The 26,293-nt window shown below is 37.4% G+C and overlaps 1 protein-coding gene across 1 annotated transcript in view; it reads left to right on the top strand.

Annotated features, from left to right (window-relative positions):
- The window catches only part of Sugct (succinyl-CoA:glutarate-CoA transferase), a 714,904-nt gene that overhangs the window by 578,673 nt on the left and 109,938 nt on the right, over positions 1-26,293 (top strand). The window contains 1 exon segment of the mRNA XM_038333002.1: positions 23,083-23,146. Coding sequence (XP_038188930.1) covers positions 23,083-23,146 — 64 coding nt within the window.

Raw genomic sequence — 26,293 nt, 5'->3', positions numbered from 1 at the left:
TAGAACCCACACAATTATCAGGCACTGTTGTGACTTGAGGCTGGTCCAGTAGCTTGTGTGCCCTGATAACACTTCCTCTATGATTCCTTAATGGCAATATTTTTTTACTGGTTAAACTTGCATTCCTCTGTATGAAGAGTCATCTATAGTGAGTATTAAACATATTTGGCATGCATGACTTTACTAAAAAGAAATAGTTATGGAAGCAGATGTTGATGCTTTGTTGTATTCTGCTATCCTCATTCCCATGGACTCACTAAAGAAGCCTTCCTGTACCAAATAAGGAGATGCTATGCTGTAGTTAGATCCCGAAGGAGATTTCATTTTCATAGTTTCGGCACAGTGTCATCAGGAGGACAGACAGCACCGTGTCTATAAAACTACTTACATCTTCCCATGTCTAATCTTCTGAGGCTGTATTTGTGCCAACAAAAAAAAAAAGATGACAAGTTGATAATGACAATCAGCTGGAATATTCAAAATCCTCATGGACTCTTTCTCCTTATGTCTGCATTGCACCCAGGTCAAGAACACGAGAATTTTATCATCGTGGAAAGTAAGACTTTTGAGATAGTACAATGGAGTAGAAAGGCTGTAGTCTCTGTCTTCAGACTCTTTAGTTGTTATTGCACAAGTCCCTTCACCTCCATCTGTGTCTTCATCTAAGAAAACAAGAGACAAATATGCCAGTAGGGTCTCCGTACAGAACATATGAGCAAGGCATACAAGTGTCCCTTGGTGACAAGCATGTCCTTTATGCCACCATCTCGTACTAACTCTTACTTCTCTTGCACTGGCCCTTGAAGTGTTACTTGTCTCTTCTGACTTAGAGTGTGTACTTAAAGAGTTGCTTTCGTTGTGCTGTGGTTTGGTCCTGCTTGCTGACCTGTCTCCGCATGCTCTTTTGCTGTGGTTGCTCCTGGAGTCATCAGGAGACGGGACCATTGGCAGCCATTCACTTTAGAGTGGTGGTTTATTGATCAATGTATGGATATTGGTGAAAAAAATAACTTCAATGGTTTCTAGAAAAGGCTCTTTGTTTAAAAAATGTAGATGTTTTCTATCTCTCAGACTGGATTCCCAAATTCTTGGCTGAAATCTCTCTGTGGAAAGAGGACTAAGCCCAGTGAGAAAGATGATACATTTACAACCTCCTGACCTGTTCTTAGAACGAATAAAATCGCTTTTCCCACAGGGAAACTGGAGAATGCTTAAGAATGGTTCGTTCAAAGTGAAGACAGCACAGGCAATCACCCCATGGGCCACCTCTTGGCAAGTTTTTCCTTTACAGGGTTCTGCAGGCCCCTCTGCTGGGGGGAAAGGAGAGTTTCTTTACTTTCACCATAGTTTGTAGCAACTGGTTCTGGGATAATTTCATTGGAGGTCCCACTGCTAAGGAGAATTGAATTAAGGTTACAAGTCTGGACTTTTAATATCCTGACTTTAAAGTTCATAAATCACCTTTATATTCACTGGGTTTCTATTGTACTTCCTATTTTATTCAATAGTTGTTATACTTCTTACTTCCTGCATTAATTAATCTTGGGAAAGATTGAAGCATCAAATTAGGCCTCAAAAATGTAGCTTAGAGAGAAGAATCTGGAAATCCCCTGGGTCTGACAGTATTGAGGATTGTGTTAGAGAATCTGCTGGTCCAGGAAGACTTCGAAAGCAGCATGTATTGACACCACTGTTGGCTCTAGCTACTGCTTTAGAGATTGAACTTCAAGGGATGAAAGAAACAGAGATGGGGCTGTTTGTTGATGTAGTCTAGTGGTTAGAGCCTCCACCTATAGGAGATCTTGGGTTTTATTCCCAGCAGAACAGTCAGTCAGTTGTTCAACAATCAATCAAGAGGCAGAACAAACATCTGGAAGCCCATATTAGATGAGTTGTCAAGTAGATAATTCAAGTCAAGGTTTGCACATATCAAAGTCACCATCTGTAAGTGAAAGTAAAATTTAAAACCTGCGTTGAAAATTAAAGTAGGAAACAGTAGGGAGTCTTCTCTTTTTCTCTTGTAGAAAAGATACAAACAGAAAGTTTCCCATGAGATGGCCTTGCTCTCCATCAGCTGTTCTGTGTACAGCAATTAACTCAGTTTGGGACTCAAAAACACCCAAATAAAAATTTAAATACATTGTGATTCTGTTTTGATGGTACCCCCAAGTACTTGTAGAAAAGAAAATAGTGTAGAGTATCCCAGGGAAAAACACAACTACATGTAGATACAAATGTAAATAGACTAGACACACTGAGAGAGGATCCATAGCTGGGGCATGAACCTCCATGAATGCATTAGAATTCAGAGGCAGAGATGCAGAGGCATATAGAATCGTCCAATCTATGCATGTCTGACATAGGTCTAATGTGAAGTTCCTGGAGACCTAGAGAAAACAATGGAGACTTTTGAACATGATTAGGAATTCCATAGTTTTTAAACAGAAACTTCGTCACATTTAGGAAGTCAGTAAGACTAAATAGATTAAGTAAAAATTAAATAGATAAAGAAAAAGCAGTTTAAGTATAGGCTGATGGTGGTTAAAATGTAATAAATCTAAACCGCAAAGGTTTTGAATCAACAGAGAAATGAATACTGACAACTCAAAAGGCAGTGATAACTGTGAAACCGGAGTTCCTGACAACAACGCCTGAAGCCAAAAAAAACTGTTAAATAATATCCATGTGGAAAAGTAAGTACCTGTCAGCTCAGAAAGGTGGAGCCAGCACAGTTCTCTCCCAGAAAAAGCAAGGACTCTGGGGAACAAATTCAATTTTATTATGAACAAATTACTAAGGAGACTCTAGAGAATAGTCTTCCTGAAAAAGGAAAACAATTATGGAATGTCTAAAATATAAATCAAAATTGAAGTTGAGCCAAAATTGTGTAAATGTGTAACAAGTAAAGGTCAACAATTCTGAAGAGAAGTGATAAGGTGCAATTTAAAAAAGTAACAGATCAATAAACACAGCAATGTATAACTGAGGTCCTGAGGGTCAGCAGGCTACCACAGGTGACTCCATCTTCTCAAAAACCATAATCATTGGCTACAGCACAGAATACTTGCTCAAGGCAAGTTCACGGTTCACAATGAATCGCACTTGTTAACTTTTAATGATATGCCTTTCTCTCTATCTCTCTCTGTCTCTCTTTCTCTGTGTGTATTTATGTGTGTGTGTATGTGTGTGTGTGAGAGAGAGAGAGACAGAGAGAGAGACAGACAGAGAGAGAGAGAGACAGACAGACAGACAGAGACAGAGATATGGTGAAATCAAGTGCAAGGCTTATTGCATAAAAGTCAGTTGTTCTACCAGCAAAATCCCCTGCCCCATGCATACCCTTCAGTGCCTATCAAGTGGATTTTTGGATGAATATTGTTATGCACAAAAATTAAATGCCAAGATGAAAGCAATTAAATCAGAATAAAACCAGAACTAACTGATGGGGTGTCTGTTTTTGTTCTAAGATTCAAGTGGTTAAACTGTACCCCATGTGACTATGCTATTAGAAAGCAATGTGGTTATTTATGAAAAATTAAAATACCATTTTTCTTTTCATTTATGTCTATTGCTATTGCTTTTTCCAAACAATTGTGAAGCTATTAAGTTGTTTTCACTTTATTACTTAATAAACAAAACAAAGTTACTTAATAAATGAAATAAAACATTTTCCTTTTTGTCTAAAGATATTGTGAAAACATTTCCAAGACACTAAGAATTCCAGGAATCAACAATTTCTGGGCTCATCTGGCATTTAAGTTAGTGGGGACTGACAAGCTATGCACTGATCAGATCAGTTTCTATTTTGAAAAGTATGTGTCATGGCTAGTACCAGTTTTCAACTTGACACAATAGACCTGAGAAGGGAGTCCCAGTAAGGAGTTCTCTCGATTCAGCAGGGCATGGGCATTCCCTCTTTTGGGGGGGCTATCTGGATCATGCTAATTGAGGTGTCTCCAGAAGTTCATTTGTTAAACAGATTCTATTTTCCATATGAAGCTAAGTATTGATCTTTAATGTCTCTGAAGAAATTCGCTAGGATTTTGATGGGCATCGCATTAAATCTGTAGATTGCTTTTGGTAAGATTGCCATTTTTTACTATATTAATTCTACCTAACCAAGAGCATGGGAGATCTTTCCATTTTCTTACGTCTTTTTAAATTTCTTTCTTCCAAGATTTAAAGTTCTTGTCATACAGGTCTTCCACTTGTTTGGTTAGAGTTACTCTAAGATATTTTATGCTATTTGTGGGTATTGTGAAGGGTGATGTTTTTCTTTCTTTCTCAGTCCATTTATCATCTATGTAAAAGAGGGCTACTGAATTTTTTTTTGAGTTAACCTTGTATCCTGCTATATTACTGAATGTGTTCATGAGTTGTAGTAGTTCCTTGGTAGAATATTTTGGGTTACTTATGTAAACTATCATATCATCAGCAAATAGTGAGAGTTTGATTTTTTTTTGATTTATATCCCCTTGATTTCATTTTGTTTTCTTATTGCTCTAGCTAGAACCTCAAGTACTATAATGAATAGGTATGGAGAGAGTGGACAACCTTGTCTTGTTCTGACTTCAGTGGAATTACTGGGAGTTCCTCTCCATTTAGTTTGATGTTGGCTGTTGGCTTGTTGTATATTGCCTTTATTATATTTAGGTATGGTCCTTGTTTCCCTGCTCACTCCAAGACCTTTATCATGAAGGGATGTTGTATTGCAGTGGACAGGGAGTAGCAGGTATCTCTGGCAAACCTGCTTATGGTCCTTTGGTATATATCCAGGAGCGGATTTAGGTGATGTGGCAATGTTGAGTTTTTGAGGTCCCTCCATACTAGTCTGGCACAGGAGACCGAATGGACATTCCCAGCAGCAATGCTCAAGATCCCTTTTCCTTACACCCTCATCAGCATCCGTTGTTATTGGTTTTATTATAACCATTCAAGCAGAGGTGAGATGGGTTGGAATCTGGCTGCATCTTTGAGTCACATTTGGATAGTTAGCATTTTATTGTATGTTTCAAGGTCATTTGTGCTTGACCTTTTCAGAACTGTCTATTCCTTCCATTATCCCACTTATTAATATTAGTTGGGTTGTTTGGTTTTGGGGTATTTTGAATCTTTTTAGTTCATTATATTGTATTAATATCCATCCTCTATCAAATGTATAATTAACAAAGATTTTATCTTATTCTTTAGGTTGCCTTTTCATAAATTTATTGTTGCCTCTGCCGTGCAAATACTTTTCAATTGCATGTAATCCCGTTTGTCAGTTCAGGGTGTTATTTGCTAAAGTTGTTGGTATCCTGCGAAAATCTTTGCTTGTATCCTGAGTGTTTTCCCTTTGAAGTTTCTGAGTTCTAACATTCAAGTTTTTCATCCATTTGAGTTGATTGTTGTACAGGGTGAGAGCTGTTTCTAATTTTCTTGTTCAAAGCAGATATGTAGTTTTCCCAGCACTACTAGGCAACTATGTTTTTTCTAATGTATGTTGCTGGCATCATTATTCAAATCAGATAGATACAATTGTGTGGGTTTAATTTAGGTCTTCCAGTCTGATCATTGATCTTTGAATCCATTTTTGTATCAGCATCATCCTATTTTAATTATAATGGTTCTGTAATATTGCTTGAAGTCAGGTGTGGTGACATCTCAAGCATCATACAAACTGGATTAATTTATCAACACCAAGTCTCCACCACAGGTGATTGTTGGAGGAAACCTAGGCAGTATGCAGACAAGTAGACCCGTCTACCCAACCACAGGAGAGAGTTTTTTACACTCAGATAGTATAAACAAGTGAGAATTAGTAAGGTACCAGAGATCATTAAAACCAAAAAATACAAATCACAGAAATTAATATCTACCTTTCGACAATAACTCTAGGTGTCAATGCTTTCAAATTTCCAATTAAAACATACAAATCCAAAGTAGCAGAGTGGATTAACAGGATTCATTTGTTTACCACCTACAAAAAAGAAAAAAAAAAGGATAATCAATGGCTAAAAGTCTTTTAGCTGATTAAGCACCAGATCATTTGAGAGCAGTTCCCAATAGCTGTTAAAGTCTTTTACCAGTGCTTCAACATGCAGGAAAAGAAAGGCTCCTCACACACTTTGTGAATAAAGTTTCTCTTCACTAAAAAAAAAGACATTTTGATATCATGCCTGAGAATAACAAAAAATAAAAATTTAAAAAAAGAAAGAAAGAAAAGAAAAATAAAAAAGAAAATATGATCAAACGGAAATCAAAAATTATTTTATTCTTGAAACATGTTTGGATAAACATTAGAAATTTGTTTCCTCATATTAACAGGTCAGTGGAGAGTTCTCAGATTTCCTCAATAGGTTTATAAAAAGTACTCACTGAAGTGAGCATATACAATGCAGCTTCTTTTTAGAGTAGGAAAAGACTCTGAAATTGATGAGGAGTGCTTACAATAATTTGGTACAAGTATATTCTTTGTCAATGTGATATATATCTTTAAAAGTAGGAAAAGAAAAATGTTTTCCACTAATGTTACACTCATTAGCATGTTTGTTGCCATATCTGGCTAAACAGTGAGAAATCAAATAAAAATATAGTAATCTGAAGAAAACACAAAACTGATTTAAGAACATTATTGATTTTACATAAAGCTCAAAAGAATCCATGAATATATTATTGTTAAGAATGTTAGCCTTATTTTAAAATACAGTATTTAAAGATTAATAGTCTGAAAATTGAAATAAAAAATGTTTAATTTTTCCCAAGCAGCTATAATGTATTCCTAACGCATTTAATTTAACAAAATACACAGTTTTTTTATTAAAAATGCTAGCACTTTATAAAATATCAAGGATGACTTAAATAAAAGGATATTGCTAAAGTAAATGTTTAACGGATGTAAGATAATATGGTAAGAATACTCTTTCTGCCCAAAGGGGATTTCCTGGACTTGAGTAAGCTAACTTTGAGATTTATAGAGAAGAGTTAAGGGCCAAGAACCCCTAAGGACAAAGGATAAGTCAGGGGTGAGTCATAGATCTTGCCAAATGTAGCACGGAGACTCAGTGCAAAGCCACAGTGATTTAGTCACTGTGGGGCTGGCAGGGGAGTCAGACCAACAAGCCAGAAGGAAGGCCAGTGACTGATGGCAGGGTGGTGCTCTGCGCCTTTCAGAGAGGAAAACTGCTCAAGACTCACTCAGAGGAAAGCAAAATTGAACTGCTTCTCACATTACAATCAAAACTTAATTCTTGATTTAAAAAATGCAGTGGAAGACTGAAATCTTAAATCATTTACTTGTTTTCTTTAAGGTAAATGTAGATTCATGCGCAACTGTAAAGACATAATACAGAGGGTTCTACATAGCATCAGTAGCAGGATATTAATCAAAACAAAGACCATGTCACCACGCCCAAGGTTGCCTTGTTGTTCCTTTATAGCTATAGAAAGTCTCCTTGCCACTCCGGAGCTTGGCAGTGATGGTACATGCTTTTGATCTCAGTACTCGGGAGACAAAGGCAGTCAGGTCTTGAACAACAACAGCAACAAAATTGACCTTTACTATAAAACCATCTCAAACTGGCTCTTTTCACTTAATATGACTCCCTCAAGAGTCATAGAAGTTTTTGTGTCAATTTGTTGTTTATTCCTTTTTATTGTTAAGGAATAAGCCATATTAAATATGTACCACTAATGATTACCTAAGATGACTATTTCTAATTTTAGGCTGTTACAAATGGAACCCCTATTAATATTCATGTGTAACTTTTTGTATGAATGTAGATTTCACAAATATTCAAAAATATAAATGCTGGTTCTGTCTATCTATTATCTATCTATCTAGTATCTATCTAAATATTTATCATCTATATATCTATCATCATCATCTATCTATATCTATCTATCTCTCTATTTATTATCTATCTATCTATCTATCTATCTATCTATCTATCTATCTATCTATCATCTATCTATCATCTATCTATCAATCATCTATCTATCTATCAATCATCTATCTACCTATCTATCTATCTAGCATCTATCTAGCATCTATCCATGCATCCATCCATCTATCTATCTGTCTGTCTGTCTGTCTGTCTTACCATCTATCTGTTTTTAGAAACTACCTGTTTTCCAGAGAAGCCATGCCATCTTGCATTTTCACTAAGGATGTTTGAGTGATCCAGTTTCTCCTTTCCAGAAATGAATGTCTTTATTTAAAATTTTAGCTCTCCTAACTTCCTTGCTCATGTTCTCCCTCCTTCTGCCTTCTGCTCCTCATTTGGACCTTGGGAAGTCAGGACTGTGCGGGGTGCACCCACCCACTGAGATGGTGGGGCTGATCTAATGGGAACTCACCAAGGCCAGCTGGACTGGGACTGAAAAAGCATGGGATAAAACCGGACTCCCTGAACATGGCGGACAATGAGGGCTGCTGAGAAACCAAGGACAATGGCACTGGGTTTTGATCCTACTGCATGCTTTGGGGGGGGGGGGGGCTTGCCTGTTTGGATGCTCACCTTCCTAGACCTGGATGGAGGGGGGAGGACCTTGGACTTCCCACAGGGAAGGGAACTCTTACTGCTCTTCAGACTGGAAAGGGAAGGGGAGAGGGGAGGGAAATGGGAGACAGGGAGGAGGCAGAAATTTTTTATAAATAATAATAATAATAATTTTTTTTAGCTCTCCTTTTGGGCTTGTCCTTGTAGAGATATCACATTCTCAGTGACTCCTCACTTCCTAATGGTTAATGACATTGATTATATTTCTTCATGTGCTTTTTTCACATCTCGTATAACCACTGGTAAAATGCCTACTTATGCCTATTTATGATCTAGAAATATTCTCTAGTAGTATTGTGATTTATTTTTACTGTAATGAGTTAATTATGCATATTTACACACACACACAAACCCACACAAAACCACACACATACCATGTTACTTATTAGTCTGTTCTCAGAACTGTTATTTTTAAATATTTCCCCACACTAGAACTTTTCTGTTCATTCCTGTACGTATTCTCTGACAGAGTAATCTGAAAGACTTTACCTATTTATTCTCTAAAATTTAATAGGATTTAGGCCTTGTGGACTCTCTCTCTTCCATGTTATCATGTTCACTGATGTTATTCTTGTTCAGCTTATGTTTAAGCAATCATGCTGGTAAGATTTTATGAGTGTAGTTTCTGGTATGCTAGGAGACAATTTCATTTTAAGCTTTCTGTTTTTCTGACTCTTACAATCTTTAGACCTCTTTTCAATGATCCCCGAGACTTAGGTCCAAGAGTCATATTGTAGATGTATCTGATGAGACTGGACTCCATAACTCTGTATTTTTAGTGTGTGGTTTTCTTTAACAGACTCTGTTGATACAAACATGCACGCGCACGCACACACACACAGACATGTAACAACAATTAATAAAAAAATAGAGGCAATTAATTTGAAAGAGAAAGGAGGGGTATATAGAAGAATTTTCGGGGAAGAAGTGGAAAGGAAAATGGTGTACTTATATTATAATCCCCCCAAAGTAAAAAATTTATAGTATTTTAAATTTGAAGTCCATGATCCATTGAGATCGAAGATGTAGTTTCCTACACAGGGGATTAAGTGCATGCCAGAAACCATAGGTTACCAAATTATTGTTTGATTCAGGTGTGGGATACCTCCCATTGAACTGTTGGCCAAAAGATTCCTGGAGACACTCAAAATTTCTGTTACTCTAGGCTGCCCACAAGAACTTGAAGGTAAGACCCCATAGCTGAAGATACCACACACATTAGTCACATGACATGGAAAAATCAAGCTGGTACTGATTAAGGAGCTTTTTCTCTGATGTCTAGCTTTTGTAGTACTGGAATGGGCTACATAGGCTGTTTGGGGATGGGGTCTTAAGGCAAGTAATTGCCAGTATTACCCATCTTTGAACCTGGTAACTCTAAGTATGACTTGCATGGCAAAATAACCCATGGGTGCTACAGAGGTAGGAATGTTATGGGAGTAACCATTGGTCTTCTGATTGGTTTATGGCCTGTTCCACAGAAGGAAACACATGTCTGTACTGTACGTCTGGCCATGGACCCATGGTTGTGAAACTCAGAGGTCCCAGAGGAAAAATATAGAACTGTAAGTTTGCACAAGTGACATGGTATTAAACTTCCCTCTCAATTTATATTTCTATGTTTAAAGATTACTGCAGTTCTCAGACTGTATCAGAAAAAAAATATTTGTGCAATGAATGGTGGTTAACATGGAAAGATATACCTGATGAAAGATCAGAAAGTTAAGTGTCAGCAGAGTGTATAGCCCTAATGGCATGACTGTATCACATCTCTCCTCAAGTCTCAGGGACCATCCCAGAAAAGAGGTTTTAACAAGTCTTTTTCTGTACTATCAGCTCCCAAATAAATACACAGAGACTTATGGATAATTATAAAGGCTCAGCTTTAGCATAGACTTGTTCTACTAGCTCTGAGAACTTAAATTAACCCATTTATATCAATCTATGTTTTGCCTATGGCTTTTTATCTTCATTTCATTCCATACACCTGACCCCCTCAATGTCTTGTTAGCAACTCCTTTTTCCTCGATAATCTCCTTCCCTTCCTCTCTCTGTGCCCAGAAGTCCTGTCTATACCTCCTGCCTAGCTATTAGCCATTCAGATTTTTATTGCACCTATAACAGCAATACATTTTCACACAGTGTAAAGAAATATTCCACAATAGAGAGTGGCAGGAGATCCAGGAGTACTTGAAACAGTGTCTTCTAGACATGAGAGGGCTGTTGTACTCATGAATTCACAGCATCAGTGGTTGCTTCCTGTTATATAACAGTTTCCTCCAAGATTAAAACTGTACACCTTGGGAAGAGGCTTGTTAAGACACAGGATAATGTAAGGAAGGTAAATCAACAAAATGTTCTAAATCAGGGTGTCAAAAGGGAGAGAAAACAACAGAATGTTCTTAGTCAGATGCATAAGACAGAATTGTCAGGACCAGCTTCAATGAAAAACACCTCTCTCCAGGGTAGGGGCATGGGGAATTAGAAATATTAGTAAAGAATATGAAGACACGTGTGAAAATAATAAAAAAGAAATAATAGAAAATACCAGGAGGGCATTCCAGTGAATACTGAAATCACCTATGTTTATTTTTCCATATTCTTTTATACCCAATTCAAAAGGGGAAAGAATGTAACAAAAGACTTTATTAACATGCTACAAAGGACAACTTGAACAGTTAATTGCTTTAATACTTTGAGGCACCAAATCATTAGCATTCTGTTTTTTAGGCAGTGAAACTACCCTAGATCCAGTATCCTAACGGCAGCCACTTCCCAGGTAACCTCATATTACAAAAGAAGGAGCAAAAGTACATTTGCATATTCTGACCATCATTCAGGATGGAGTGGATCTACCTGGATGAGCTATCATAATGTGAAAAGAACCAGGCAATCACAATCACGTCCTGAGTTGAGACATGTAGCTACACTTTTCAACCATTTTGAGCAACCTCCAAACTCTCTGACCATCAGGCAAGGTGGAAATAGGCTTATATTTTGGGGCCTCCACATAAAATATTTATAGGGAGGTAAAACAAAAGGATGTTTTGAGGACAGGTGAAGGATTCTATCCTGCAGGGAAGATCCTTAAGCTGGGGAAGTAAACTTAACTCAGTGGCTACAGGAAGTCCCTAAAACTGACCAGATTATTAGACTTCTTCCTTCTCTAACATGTAGAAACAATAACGACTACTGGAGATTATCTCAGACAAGTTGGATGCATGGAAGAAGCAGAGACCAGCCTACTGCGTGAAAAGAACAAAACCAATCTGAACTATCTATAAAGGACATTTTGTAAAGCTTAGAGCTGCCTGCTGTTTGCTGGTTGTGTAGTGTGTTCCTGCTGTCCAGGTTTTGTGAACTCTTGTCCATGATAGGATGAACTTTGGTGATGCAGCTTTTTCTGAGTCATTTCTGTTTCTATACATAACCTCTCACCTATATGCATATAAGTAACCCCAGTGAAGCTGACTGGTTCATCAAGTTGGATTTTGCTGGTATCTATATGTTTGTTTGTTGTTGGTTCCCTTCTGGGGTCAGTAGGCATGTGTTTATGTCTCCCAGAAATAATATTATGCAAGATCAACATGAGACTTGCACAATGTCAAAACTTGGGGATTTTTTTGTTTGTTTTCTTTTTTTGCATTATGGTCTTACCTTAAGATTCAGGAGACACTGCTGCAGTCAGTGATAAACCTGTTATATTAAAGTCTGTTTTGTGAGTTTTTGGAGTCTGGGGCTGTGAATGTCCCCAAACTCGTTATTGTTTCTTACCACCTGGGTTTTTGGCAATCTTTGTACCTCCAGCTCTATGTTTAATTATGGTCCCTGTAATAACAGCTGGGTGGTTAACTTGAAATTTAAGTATGACACTGGAGATACAGAGAAATTGGTAAAGCAGAAAGGAGAAAAGAGGAAGAGGGAGAGTACATGAAATTTTTGGCACAGGAGAGTTAAGTATGGTGATGAGACTTATCCTTCTAGAACTGGAGAAAAAGTGACTGATCTTGGTGTCCTCTGGAACTTAAGGGAGCAGGGCCCTGTTTGAGTTACCGTATACGAGAGAGTATCTTGAGTTGGTTTAAGGTGAGACAGGTGAATCCAATGAGGGAGTCTCTTGAACTTGGCAGCTGTGGGAGTTACAAGAATTACTTTAAGGGAAAGGTGTGAGGGGCATTGGTCTGGGGGAGAGAATAGTACCTGATCTCCTATTTTAATTGACAGTGGGCATGAATTAACACATGGTTGAAGTAATGAGTAGTTGGTGAAATACCATAATAGGGAGTGAAGATGGGATAACAGCGGAGTTATTATGGGATCAGGAATGGGAGAGGTTTTAAGTGAGAGGCCTGGGGTTAAAATGGGCTGCCCATACTTGAGTTCAAAAGGCTAGATAGAAAGGGGGCTTTTGGGGAGAGCCCTAAGACTAAGAAGGGCCAGAGGCAAAAGTTTTACCCAGTCAAGGTGAAGCTCCTGTGACATCTTAACAAGAACATTTTTTAAGGAACGGTTAGTTTGTTCTACCTTTCTTGAAGACTGAGGATGGTGTGGGATATGAAAATGCCAGGGAATGTTAAGAGCCTTAGATAAAGTTTGAGAGATCTGGGAGGTAAACTCTGGGCCATTATCCAACTGAAGAGAGGCTGGGATTCTAAACCAGGGGATAATCTCTTGGAGAAGAACATGAGAAACTGGGCCCTTTTGTTAGTGGTAAGGAATGCTTCAATCCACCCAGACACGGTGTCCACCAAAACCAGGAGATAATTAACTCATCTGACTATGAGCATATGAATAAAATCAAGCTGCTAGTCAGTTCCTGGAAGGGAACCCCTGGTCTGGTGAGATGGAAAAGTGAAGCTACCAGAGAGAGAAGGAGAACCAGATGGGTGGGGAAGGAGCCACGGCAGCAGCTACCTCTTTGGGAGAGAAACAGAAAGGAAGGGCTTGGGCTGCAAGCAGGAAGGAAGATCTGCCTGCCTCAGCAGTGGACAGGGGAGGGAGTGGGCAGAGCTTTCTCTTAAAGGGACAGGACAGACCTTTACAAATGTGACTTCTGGTATATTGATCAGATCTAGTCAATGCACCCTGGAGTATATGAACAGGACAAATAGAAGTAGATGAGTTATAAAATAATGATAATGGGGCACAAAGATGTAAGGGTAGCAGGTGGGGATGGATCCAGAAAGAGTTCGGTGAATGTGATATGAATGCATTTTTAAGAAAAAAAAATTTTAGGTTAAGATTTTTTTATTTGCTTATTGCTTTTTTTGTTTGTTTTGCTAATAGTTCAGTCCCACTGGTGAAAAAGCTGTCTTTTCTCTCCTTTATTTGTTCCTTTGACAAGAATTATTTAGACATGCCCACTGTATTCCCTTCATTTTGATGTTTGTTCTTTTGCTAATACCAATTTCTCCTTGCTCCCCACTGTATAATAATATACAAGGCATCTTAATATCAGATAGAATCAGTCTCATTTTATGGCTACTTTCAAAACTGTTAAACCTGGTTTGAGTCTAGAATTTTTCATGTAAAATTTTGAACAAGAACAATTTTTCACTACAAAAATGTGAGTCTTCACAAAAACCACACCTAACTCTGCAATTTGGGATACCTATGCCTATGCTGTGTTGAGTAGCATGGCCATTAGCATGGTTTGTTTGTTTCTGAATGTGTCAAAGATATCTGTGATTTATTCTATCAGTACTTTGTAGATTCCAGCTTACAGACTCTGTGTTTTGCTGTGGTCAAATCTCAGTATTTAATCTCTTTGTAATGATAATTTGTTTTAGTGTGTTTGTTCATGATCTCTTTACCCTTCTTTCTTTTATTTATTTATTTTTTAGTCTTCTTTCTTTGCTGTATTTTGTTTTTTGTTAGTTTGTTTGTTGAGGGTCTTATTATCTATTCCAGAGAGGCAGGACTTTCTCTGGCTTTCTGCCTCAGGATTTCACATGCTGGCATCATAGGACACACCACTGCCATTCTCAAGGAGATATAATGTTTGTCAAGTCGAAACTAATGCCTTCCATCACTAATTTTTCTGTCAGCTGCTATTGAAGTGATCAAATTTTATACATTTCTCAGGAAACTTAGGAAACTATATTTGTCATCTAAGCCTATGGAAGAAATTTAAGATATATAGCAAAAAACTGTAGAACACATAACCAAATTTAGAATGTTGGAATAAAGAATGTTGCTTATCCAAATATAGCATAAAATGAATAAGTAATAAAGCCATATTTTCATTTCTATTATTTTATGTTACAAGAAAGGATTCATATCCAGAATATGTGAAATTTGAAAATTCAATATTAAAAATCAACTAAGGCACTAAGAAAGGGCACAAATGAATTGGATAAATATTTAATTATAAAGAGTACTTAAATGATTATAAAACTGAGAAAATGTGTTCATTGTCTTAGGAAACCAAAGAAATGCAAAAACTTGCATTCAACGAGATAAACTGGTCAAAGCTAAATATTCAAATACCTGGTTTTGCCAAAAAATGTAGAGCAAGTGAAAATAATCCATTCACAAACTATTTAGAGAGCACTTGGTTCTTACTTGGTAGTACACACATCAGTTCTTTAGGTATATGTTCTAGAGAAACAGTTTCCTGAAAATGTATATTAATAGTTGGATATTTAGTCACAGTAAAATAAATGCAAAGCACATAAGAAAACAGTAGGTAACTAAATTAGGATGTATTTTCAGGGGCATGGGGGAATCTTACCAGTGAGCACACAACTGAAGAAAATGAACCTTGTTTCAACAACAATTAACTTTGTAAACATCCTCAGATGGCTGGGACCCAAGAGCTTCAGTAGCCCTTCATTACTAGATGCTGACAGGTCACATGCTAGACAGATCTGTCTATAAGCAACCCTAAGGAAACTCACTGGGATATAAAAAAGAAAAAAATGATACAAAAGTATGAAAAGAGAAGAGGGCCTAATTGGGGAAAAATCAGCAGAATTGAAAGGAAGAAAATAATCAAAAGAAACAAGATGAATATGATAAAATCATTTATATAGTATATGTAAAAGAATGTCACAATGCAACAAATTAGGTATAATACAAACCAGTAAAAACTACAAAATCATGGTATATTTAAACAATACCATACTTTACATTGATGGCCCTGGTTTGCCCACAGCCTTGTGGTCCAAAGCAGTTGCATCATGGATATAATTTCCAGAGATAAAGCAGATCAGAGAATACATGTGCATGATTTCACTGAGATAAATGTAAGTTAATTAAATACTTTATTTTTGGTAGTATGCACATATATGGTACAAGTATAAAAATAAGAGAATGAGTAACAAAATTCAGTAGAGTGATTATTTGGGATTTGATCATGGTTTGAACATACTTGGGAGATTAAACCTGTTGAAAATATTTCATTCTTGTGCTGGTGTTGAGTGCATGTGTGCTCGTTATCAGTAGTCTTGAGCTATATGTATATATTATAATTCCTTGCATGACTTAAATAGTGAGATATATATATATATATATATATATATATATATATGAATGTTCAACCTACATGTATGTATGTGCACTATATTTGTATCTGGTTGGTATTGTGAAAGCTGGAAGAAGGCATTAGATTGCTGAGATCTAGAATTGCAGAAATTTTTTGAGCTGCTATGTGCATTCTGGGAATTGAACCTGTGTCCTCTGTAGGAGAAGCATGAACTCATAACTGATAAGCCAGTTCTTCAACCCCAGAATTATGAGTTTTTGAAATTGAAGAGTTAGAGGCTTGTGTATATTAAGTTGAAAATAAATTTTAGTTATAGAAATTGAGTTAAAAGGGAGGTTGAATGTGATCAAAGCATGTTTTGTGAAACTCACTAAACTAAGAAAAATTAAAAATAATAGGGAAACTAAGAAAAGAAAGGAAAACACAAAAAAATAAAGAGAAATTGAGTCAAAGGAGTAAGAGAGCTCCAAACAGCAGCTTTTAAAGCTGATCTCCTTTAGCTAGGTAAAGATGAGAGCTTACCTTGATATTTGTTTCATGACTTCGTGTTATTTCTGTTTTTTTCCCTGTGGGAAGTTTTTATAAACAGTTGAGTTACCTTGTTGACTGTATCTATTATAAGTTTTACCTTTGCTTTTAGAGCTTCTCAAATGCTGTTTCAAAATTACTCTCCTGTTACACTAAGAATAATTAAATTGCTACAATTGACATATGTTGAATGCCCTTAATATGAAAATCAAAATGCTCCAAAAATGATATTTTCTGAGTGCTTTGATACCATAATGGAAAATTTCATCTGATATTATGGGTTGGGTCATAATATAAAGAACACATAATTGTGTTCTTTGGGTTTGGTGGATATATTTTACATTACAAATGGGGTATCCCTTCTTGTTAATTTCATAGCTAATTCTTATGTTTTCTAGTTAACTATGACTATGTTCCTTTAATGGCTTCTCAGCATAGGCCCTGAAATGTCTTGCCATGTTTGCACAACAGCATTGAGATCAGCCAGAAGTGCTAACTAAAATCATTGCAAAGCAACCCTGGAAATAAATACTAAGATTCTAAAAGTACATATATTGTAGAAGAACTTTGTGTCTAGGGAAATCTAGAGTTAAATAGCCCCACCAAATAATAAAACCAAAAGAAACTACTGATATTTATTCAGTTAATCCAATTTAATTAAAACAACTCAATAGATATTTGTTGAACATCTATCAAATACATAAATGATCAAACATATTATTACATAACAGATATTATTATATAACAGTTAACAGTTAAACCTGCCTACTCTGGTAGGTACATTTAACTGGAATTCTACACGCAAGGTTGTAAGTTTCTGGAAGGTGTTTTTCTACAGCCTCAGTTTTCCATAACACTTTGTGTCTGGCACATTAGTGTTTATATTCAAGCATAGTGGCACATGTCTTTAAATGAGCTCTTTGGAGACAGAGACAATAAGGTATTTGTTAGTTTGAGGCTGACCTGGTCTACATAGTCTACATTCATAACAGCCAGAACTACATAATGATACCTTGTCTCAAAAACAAAACAGAAGCATCAGTATTTGTACTCATTCTCAGTTAATACCCATTCCTGATTATGTATTTAATATGTGTGTTGCACAGACAAATGTATGTGCCCAAATCCACACAGCATGTTTTTATTGGAGCCAGAGGTTGAACCGTGTGTGCTGACTGGAGTAGAAACAGTTGCCATTTTCTATTAACTTACCTGTAACAGGGCTGTGAGCATCATCTCACATGATTCCTACAGATGCCACAGAGATATTCCTATCCTTTATGCTAGTGAGGGTTCTGGGCCTCAGAGTTCTTCACCGCTCCACCCCAGATCACCGGCTGGATCTGTTCTCCTCACATTCTGAGCTAGTCTGGGTGTGATTTCTTCCCTCTGCACAACTTTCAAGATGTTGTGCCAAGTATTCTTAGCTGCCTATGAGGGAGCAGTTTAATTTACTAATTATGTGTGCCTCCTGGTGCCCCGTGCAATCCCTTTAGCGTCATTGCTCCACTCAACTGACTGGTTTTATAAAATTAACTACATAGGATAGTTATTTTCATGGTAATCCAAATTATGCTTCTCCATTTTTTGACTGATTCTCCAACTACCAGAAGACTCTTAAGTGATTAGGGTTAGTCATACTTAACTACAGTCTGAAGTCAGGTACCTACTGGTTGTGAAAGACTGGGTCAGTACTCAACTGCTTTAAGCTTCCACTATCTTATCATTGGAAAGAAGTTACTACTTCTAGTCTGATCTTGCCAACCAGAAGATATAATGAAATCTCTGTTTTGTTCTTAGTGGGATAAGTGATCTTTATTGAGTTTTGGTATAGCTGATAATATTGTATTTATTACAGTTATCAGTTTTAATATTTAATTTCAGTGTTGTCTGTGTTGAATGACCTTCATTGACCTCTTTGACCTGAGTCACTTGGTTCTAAAACAAATGTTAAATATTTACTTCTCACTGGATATTGCTTTTTTCTTGTGGAGCATCTTTTATATTCTAGATTGGCTCAAATCTCTTGTTCTCTGTCCCTTCTCTTACAGTTACAGACAGTTTTGGTGCAAGTTCATCCATCAATACTGCCTGCCCCTTCTTGTGCCTAATGTATCAGAGTTGTGTGTAGTTTGTTGAATTAAGGGAATTTATCAGATGAGGACTCACAGTAAATAGCATAGATTCATCTTTTTCGGGGATTATCGCTAATGCCCTTGTTGGTATTACCTCAGTTTTGATACATGTAAAGAAAATGTAGCCTTGAAGTGGTTTTCTTGCTTTCCATAAAAGTTTTGCAGTGGATAGATGTGTGTGTGTGTGTGGTGGTGGTGGTGGGGGGGGTTCTGAGGATTGAAGCTACGTCTTGTACATAACATATTACCACCGAGAAGTATCCCAAGCCCCTCCCTCCCTTTTCAATTTTTAAACAGGGTTTTACTAACTTGTCCAGGCTGGTCTTGAACTCATGCTATAGTACAGACAGGACTTGAATTTGGAATTTCCCTGCCTCAGTATCCCAATAAGATAGGATTACATGCCTGTGCTTGTAATACCGAGGGTATCAGTTTTTTTTTAATTTTTATGCTCTTTTGTTTTTCTATTGCTGCATTATAGACTTTTTCTTCTTCTTCCATAGGACTTTATAAAAAGACTTACTTTAAACTTTTTTCTCACACCACTCTAAGGTATACATTTATCATCCCATCATTAATACATTATCATTTGACTACCATTAGGCTGTCACTCTATAAAACCCTTGAGAAAGAAAGAGAGTCCTTATTCTAAGTAGACCTGATACTTCCCTAAAGAGGTTAGTGCACTATCTAAAATTCTATTCTTGGCAAGAATAGGCTTTTGAAACATCAAGAAGAAATAAAATTTAGAGGAGCTACCAAACAATGAAAGGTGTAAAAAGAATAAAATAAGGAAAATATGGGAGAAAACAGTCGAATCTAAATACCCTGCCAAAGGTTGAACTCACATAAGAGTTCCAGAGAAGGTTTGTCTTTATTTTGAAATAATTTAGTATGCAATAAGAAGGATCTGAATAATAAGATTGAAGTTAAAGTCATGAAATCCTTGTGAAGAAAAGCTATAGTTTAAGTCCCTGATTGGGTAGGACCCACGTTGGCTCCCAAAACCCCCATCAGGCTGCTTATATCTGTTTGTTACTCCAGCTCCAATAAATTTGATTCTATTTCTTCTGGCCTAAATGGGCACTAGCTCTCATGTGTACCCTGTACTACAATATACACATAAGTTTTTAAAATATCTGTTAAGGTCCCTGAAGATTCTCTAGTCTGTTTTTAGTAGCAATAGAACTGAACATTTTTATTCAAATTTTTGCATTCAAATTCTAGGCACTGACATCTTGGCTAGATGAGAAAATGAAAGGGGTATCTGTTAACCCTTTGCAAAGAAAAGCTTGATAAGAGGTGGCAGGGTTCGTGCCTCAGTTTCTAGTGAAGCTTTGACAAGACAACACACTGAAGTGGGTAGGTAAGATTTATGTCAGGATATAGTCTTCTGACTTTTGAAATATTTGAAAATGATACTGAGCAAAGCTCCACAAGCAAGGTTGGAAAATGACCCAAGACTCCAGGTCACTGGGCAGTTTTCCCAGGACAGTACCCTGAGCTATGAGAAAAGCCTGTGGAATCTTCTCAGCTCCATACTGTACATTAAAGGGGAATCTCTGCCAAGTGAGGGGTTAGAGTCATTAAAGGAGAATCTCTGCCAAGTGAGGGGTTAGAGTCAGCCCTTTCTACAGATGGGAGCTCAGGCCAGCCCATTTGCCTTATTGTACAAGCGTCACAGCAAATGACAAGGAGAAGTGGCAGTTAGATTCCTGTGCCTAACATCAAACACATTTGTGTTTTTGCTTAAAGCTAAGTATTGATCAGGTAAAAGACTCAAGCAGGAAATATTACTGCAGACAGCAATCAAGTTAGAGGTGAAGGAAGTGTGATCCCTAATGCAGCTTCTGGGGAAAATTTCAATCAACCGCCGCTAGCTTCGCTTCACGAAACTTTGACATATGTCCCTTGACCTTTACCAACTACCCTTTCACGTTTGACACTTAACATTTGCTACATGATTAAAATTCAGCGTTAATTAATTTCAACGCTATCAGTTCAGTTATATTTAGCTAAGAACACTCACTTTTGTCTTTTGTGAGTAGCACTGCAGCGCTATTACAAAGAGGTAGTCAGGAGGGCAACAGGGATACGAGAAGAGAAGAATGATTCAGTGTGTGGATAATTGTTTCAAGTGAAATTTAGCTTGGTATTTTTGTTCCTGTCCTCAGCAGAACTGAGATTTAGCACCTCCGGCTGGCATTTAGCCCCCACCCCCATGGAGAAGGAGGCTGTGCTGGGTGGATGCTGAGAATGAGCCACACCAGAATTAAATTATAGCACAGTTCGAACGCTGGCAAGGGTTCTCTCTGGCCAGCTCTTGTGTACAAACCTGGTGATGCCAAAAGAAAAGCAGGGCATTGCTATCAAGGCTCTCCATATGGTGCCGTGCTGCCCTGACTGGTGGGAGTTGAATGCTCGCTGGAGAGTTGCTTTCCTAATCAGTGGCCATTCCTCGCACAACCGGAGCAGATGCCAGAATACTTAAGCCCAACAGATTAGGACATCTAACCTTAAAAGGTTACCCATGAAGTTTTCTTATTGATGACTTCTGTCATAGTGTGACCAAAAACCTTATTAGAAATAGATACCCCTATCTCATTTTTTTTCCTGAGTTTTTTTTTCCCCAAGGAAGAACATGCTTTTATCAGCTCCTTTGTTCCATGTATCTTTACCTTATAAATGCATTGTCCTGACAATGCGGTTCACTAAATCGGAACCTCAAAATGCTATCAAACCATTATCACTATTGTTCTTGTGTGGACTCGAAGTCCTTAACTGTACTGTACCACTGGCATGCTTCTGTCATGTACAGGATAGGAAGAGTGGCCTACCCTGTTGACAGTGAAGGAGAAACCGTTTGCATTCAACTTGCTGAAATCCCAACAATTCATGTTGCATTTATTGAGATAAGATTCTCGTTACCCCTAGTTGTTTAAAACAAAACAAAACCTTGTAGAATTTTGTTTCTGTGTCAGAAAATTTTCATCTATAGTAATTCAACATCTATGTTACAGATTCTGGCCCCAAGGCATCATGACATCCTCTATTAATAGGTAAAGCAATTTGAGAATATCTAGCAGATTTTTGGATTCTTGAACAACAACCGTAACAACAACAAAATTTTAACATCCGTTTCCAGGTTTTCTAGACAAATAAAAACGCACTCAGGTATATGTCCTTGGTGAGATACTGGGTAGTTACTGACCTTAGGTCTTACCTTAAGCTATGTTTACACTTTTTCCTAAGGGAACACTGGAAAGCTGATCTTGGTCACAGCACAGAAGAACCTTTTAAGCCCTCTAGCAAGAGTTTTTTTCTCTTTCTGTTTTTTTTTTTTTTTTTTTTTTTTTTTTTTTTTTTTTTTTTTTTATCAGAGTCCTATTCTTTAGTCTTATCAGCCTTGGAAGCATCACTTGGTTAACCTCTTTGCTCAAATCCCTAAGCTGGGCCGCCCATAGACTCTCTTAATTAGCTTTGCCCATATTCTTGTTTTAACATTCTTGTATCCTTCACCTCCAGCAGTGACTTGCCCCTTGGATGCTCTGATTTACCTTTTATTGGAATGATCTCTTAAATTCCACTGAATACATTGACAAGAGTGTGGACTCCTCTGGTCCAGATCCAGATCCCACCCCACTTCCTTCCCTGCTTTAATTGTCTTTGGTCAGGTCTTGCCAGGATTTAAAACACACACACACACACACACACACACACACACACACAAAAGGTGACTTTTAACATTAGAGTAGAAGACTTGGATGAAAGGGTGGAGATGATCAGCTATATTTAAAATAAAGGGAGATTTTGTATAAATGTATTTTTCCAGTTCATGAGTCTCATATCATTTTTGGCTTTAATTGACATATATTGTAAATGGAACGGCGGGCTGTGTCCCACCACCCAGCTAGCTTTACTCAAAATAATTACACGGAAACTGTATTCTTTTAAACACTGCCTGTCCCATTAGTTTCAGCCTCTCATTGGTTAATTCTCACATCTTGCTTTAACACATATTTAGTAATCTGTGTAGCACCACGAGGGGTGGCTTACCAGGAAGATTCTTAACCTGTGTCCATCTTGGAGAAGAGAGCTATAGTGACTGCCTGAAGTGTTTTCCTCACTCCCAGCATTCTGTTCTGTCTACTCCACCCACCTATGTTCTGACCTATTGGGCCAAGCAGTTTCTTTATTAATTAACCAATGAAAGTCCTCCATCAATATATGACAATAAGAAACACTTCAAATATTTATTTTCAAATGACAGATAAAAGATCTCTGTTTTGTAATATCTGTTTTCAGTTTTGACTAAGTAGTTTACTAAGTAATGTCAACTGTCCACATAGTTGAGATTGAAGACGGTTTCTGTCTTTCTGTTTTCTGTTTTCAGGTATTGCACAATGGCCTCGTTATGGAGATGGATCACCCCACTGCAGGAAAGATTTCAGTCCCAGGTATGAACTTGTTTGTTATTTTCCTTAGCACCTTCATTCATCAATTGTGCTTTTGCTCTCCATGGTAAGCACATGAAAACTCTCTAAAGAACTTATTGGAAGCAATTCAACTGCACATTCTTTGTACAAAAGGGAAATGCTATGACCATACCTACTCATAAGAATGTAGGCAGAAGCTAGAGGCTGCACGTCTTTTCTCTAAAGAATGATGAAAATCTCAATGAAAAAAATATTCATGTTTACTCATTCCACTTTATATAGTCATGTGCACATAAAAGTACATCATGCAATTTTCAATACACAAAAAACTAATAGATATGATATATCCAAGAAAGGCTTTGTGATTCATGTGACAATAGAAATGAAAGACAGGAATATGGGAGTAATCATCTTTCAAAACTGTAATCTAATGTATAGATCTTTGCCTTCCAGATCAGAAATTTAAATATTTTCATTAAGAAATTTAAGTTTTTCAATGTTGACTCATATCAAATAAAGTCACCAAAGTCTTTTGCTTAAGCAGGAAAGCCACCATTTTCATTTCCAGAGGGAGTCATCTTTGCAGTGGCCGGGAGTATGATGTCACTCTCAGAGACTCCTCTATTTCTAGTATGATGTCACTCACAGAGACTCCTCCATTTCTACATCTCAAGACCAACCTGAGAATGATTTTCTGAATCTGCTCAGATAATAGTCATTGACAAGCAAGAGTGTGTAACAGACAGAAGAATGATGGATAGGTACAAATTGAGAGAACGTCAATGTGTAAGCATATAAAGAGGGTCCTGTGTGGATTAGGAAGATAACCGAGGGAGTCACACATGCATACTGTCTATAAATGTTGCGTAATATTTATAAAGATGGTGAAGAAAAGATCGATGAAGTCTAAGGAGGTCATTCCTTTATTCATTCATCCATGTAATGAGCATATGGTGCATGCCAGGTTTTGCTTTGGATTCTGTTAATACAAAAATAAACGAGACAACTTGGACACCCCACACAAACTTTATACTCATTAGTTTGTCAAATAATATGCATATGAATTATGAGTAGATGTCTATGGAACTGTAAATAAAGGAAAACAAAGTGTGCTGTCATAGCGACTGACAAGGGCACACAGGTCTCTGGTCATTTGGGGAATTGAGGGATACTTATTTGGTCGGCTGTTTTATAAACTAAGATTGAAGAAAAAAAATGTTTGGTCTTTGAAGACTTGAAAAGCAATGTGAACACACTGTGGGAAAGAGTTGAGTTTTCTTTAGAGGTCAGGAAGGAGCATGGGGCTGCAAAGGACACTGAGAGCAGAGGTGCAGGCTTGAGTCCCCACCATCCAGATTTACCCTAATCATTGGTAAGAGAGCAAAGAGGCACAATTAAATGACAACATTTAAAAACCTAAATGTATTAATTAAAACATTTAAAATTTTGATCTGAAAATTCAATACATTATTACAAGAGCTTATGTAATAGTCTCTGAAATGTGGTCAGGATGAAAATGGCAATCTTACTACTTTTAGACTGAGATCTTAAAAGTATTTTGTTGAGTTCCTAATTTTTAACAGTGAAACTGATTTTTCACAAAAAGTCTCAACATTTTAAACAGAGCAAAGAAAAATGCTACTGTTTCCTCGGTGAAGAGTCCATTCAGTTAGCTTTCCTGCTTTGCCCCTTCCGCATACATGCGAGGGTTCTCAATGTCCCTCCTGGACCTAAAGTGTGCTGCTATGTGAGCTTCCTCTGAGAAGTAATGAACAAGTGTCTTCCTGTCCCAGATAAGGTGCTGATGACAAAAACAGAGATGATCTATTCAGGTATAGCCTTGTGAATTAGTGAGTCTAATAGTGTTACCTACGGGAACATGGTAATGGATTACTGACTGAAGCCTGGCTACTGACAGGCAGTTATACCACTGAAGAAAACCACCTGTCTCCTCCAGCAACTGTTAACCACACAGATACTTGGGAAAGGGGGCGCTTCATGAGCTCCTCTCCCTTAGCAATGGTTATAAATCTTTGTGGTGTCCCTTAAGCCCTCCAGTCTACATAACTGAAAATCAGTGGGCCCAGTTTTAAGTGGCTGTCAGGGGAATATTCACAGTTGATGGTAGTTCAAGAGAAAACAGCCCATCCTAACCAGAGGACAGTTTCACAGCCCCAAACAGAATTCTACACTGACGATCAAAGTTGACTTCATATTTTACAGATGAGGTCACAGAGTCATTGGAATCTCCATAAATTAGAGGCATTTTTTTCTCATTTTAAAGTCAATAGAGTTGTTAACCTGACTGTGAAGAAAAACAGAACCCAGTGGATAATATAGAAGAAAAATATTGGAGAGGACTTTTTCCACTGATCAGCTGTGAATTTGCTTGGGTTTTTTTTTTTGTGGAAAAAAAGAAAAAAAAGAATCAATCTCAAGAAAGGGATTTTGGTTTTTTGTTTTGTTTTGTTTTTAATTCCTGTGAGGGAAGACTGTCCCCATTGCTCAGTTTAATCTGTGAATGTATCAGGTAACTATGGTCACAATAATGATACATAACAAAGAAACACAAAATCTTAGTTCATCCTGTGTTTCTTCATTGCATGTATGTGATTAGCTGAGAGTTACTGCCACAGACTGGACTCAAGTGGCTTTATTTCTGATTACATGTTTGGCTGGCTTGATTGGTCACTGCATGCATGCTCACCTCAGTTCTGCTCTGTGTGTCTCTCGTGTCCTCATGAAAAATGGCAGAAGAATAAGGAAGCAGATAGAAACTACAGAGCCAGTTAAGGTATTGACAAAGAACTGGTAAACTTGACTATTTGCCATTGACTAAAGTTGTTTTAAACTGTGTCCATTTGTAGAAAACACACACATGTGCCTTTGGGAAGACTTCAGCTATGTAGTAGAGGGTCTGAGCTTATGATGAGCAAATGGCTGTGAGGAGGAGGGTTATCTGTCTATGTGTTACCTTCATTGGTTAATAAAGAAACTGCCTCAGCCCTTTGATAGGACTAAAAATTAGGTAGGTGGAGTAAACAGAACAGGATGCTGGGTAAAAGGCAGTGAGTCAGTCACCATGATTCTTCAACCCGAGATGGATGTAGGCTAGAATCTTTCCCGGTAAGCCACCACATCATGGTGCTACACAGATTAATAGAAATG

The sequence above is a fragment of the Arvicola amphibius genome, chromosome 6 (assembly GCF_903992535.2).
Source record: "Arvicola amphibius chromosome 6, mArvAmp1.2, whole genome shotgun sequence".
NCBI classification, from domain to species: domain Eukaryota; kingdom Metazoa; phylum Chordata; class Mammalia; order Rodentia; family Cricetidae; genus Arvicola; species Arvicola amphibius.
This window is presented reverse-complemented; position numbering and strand designations above follow the sequence as displayed.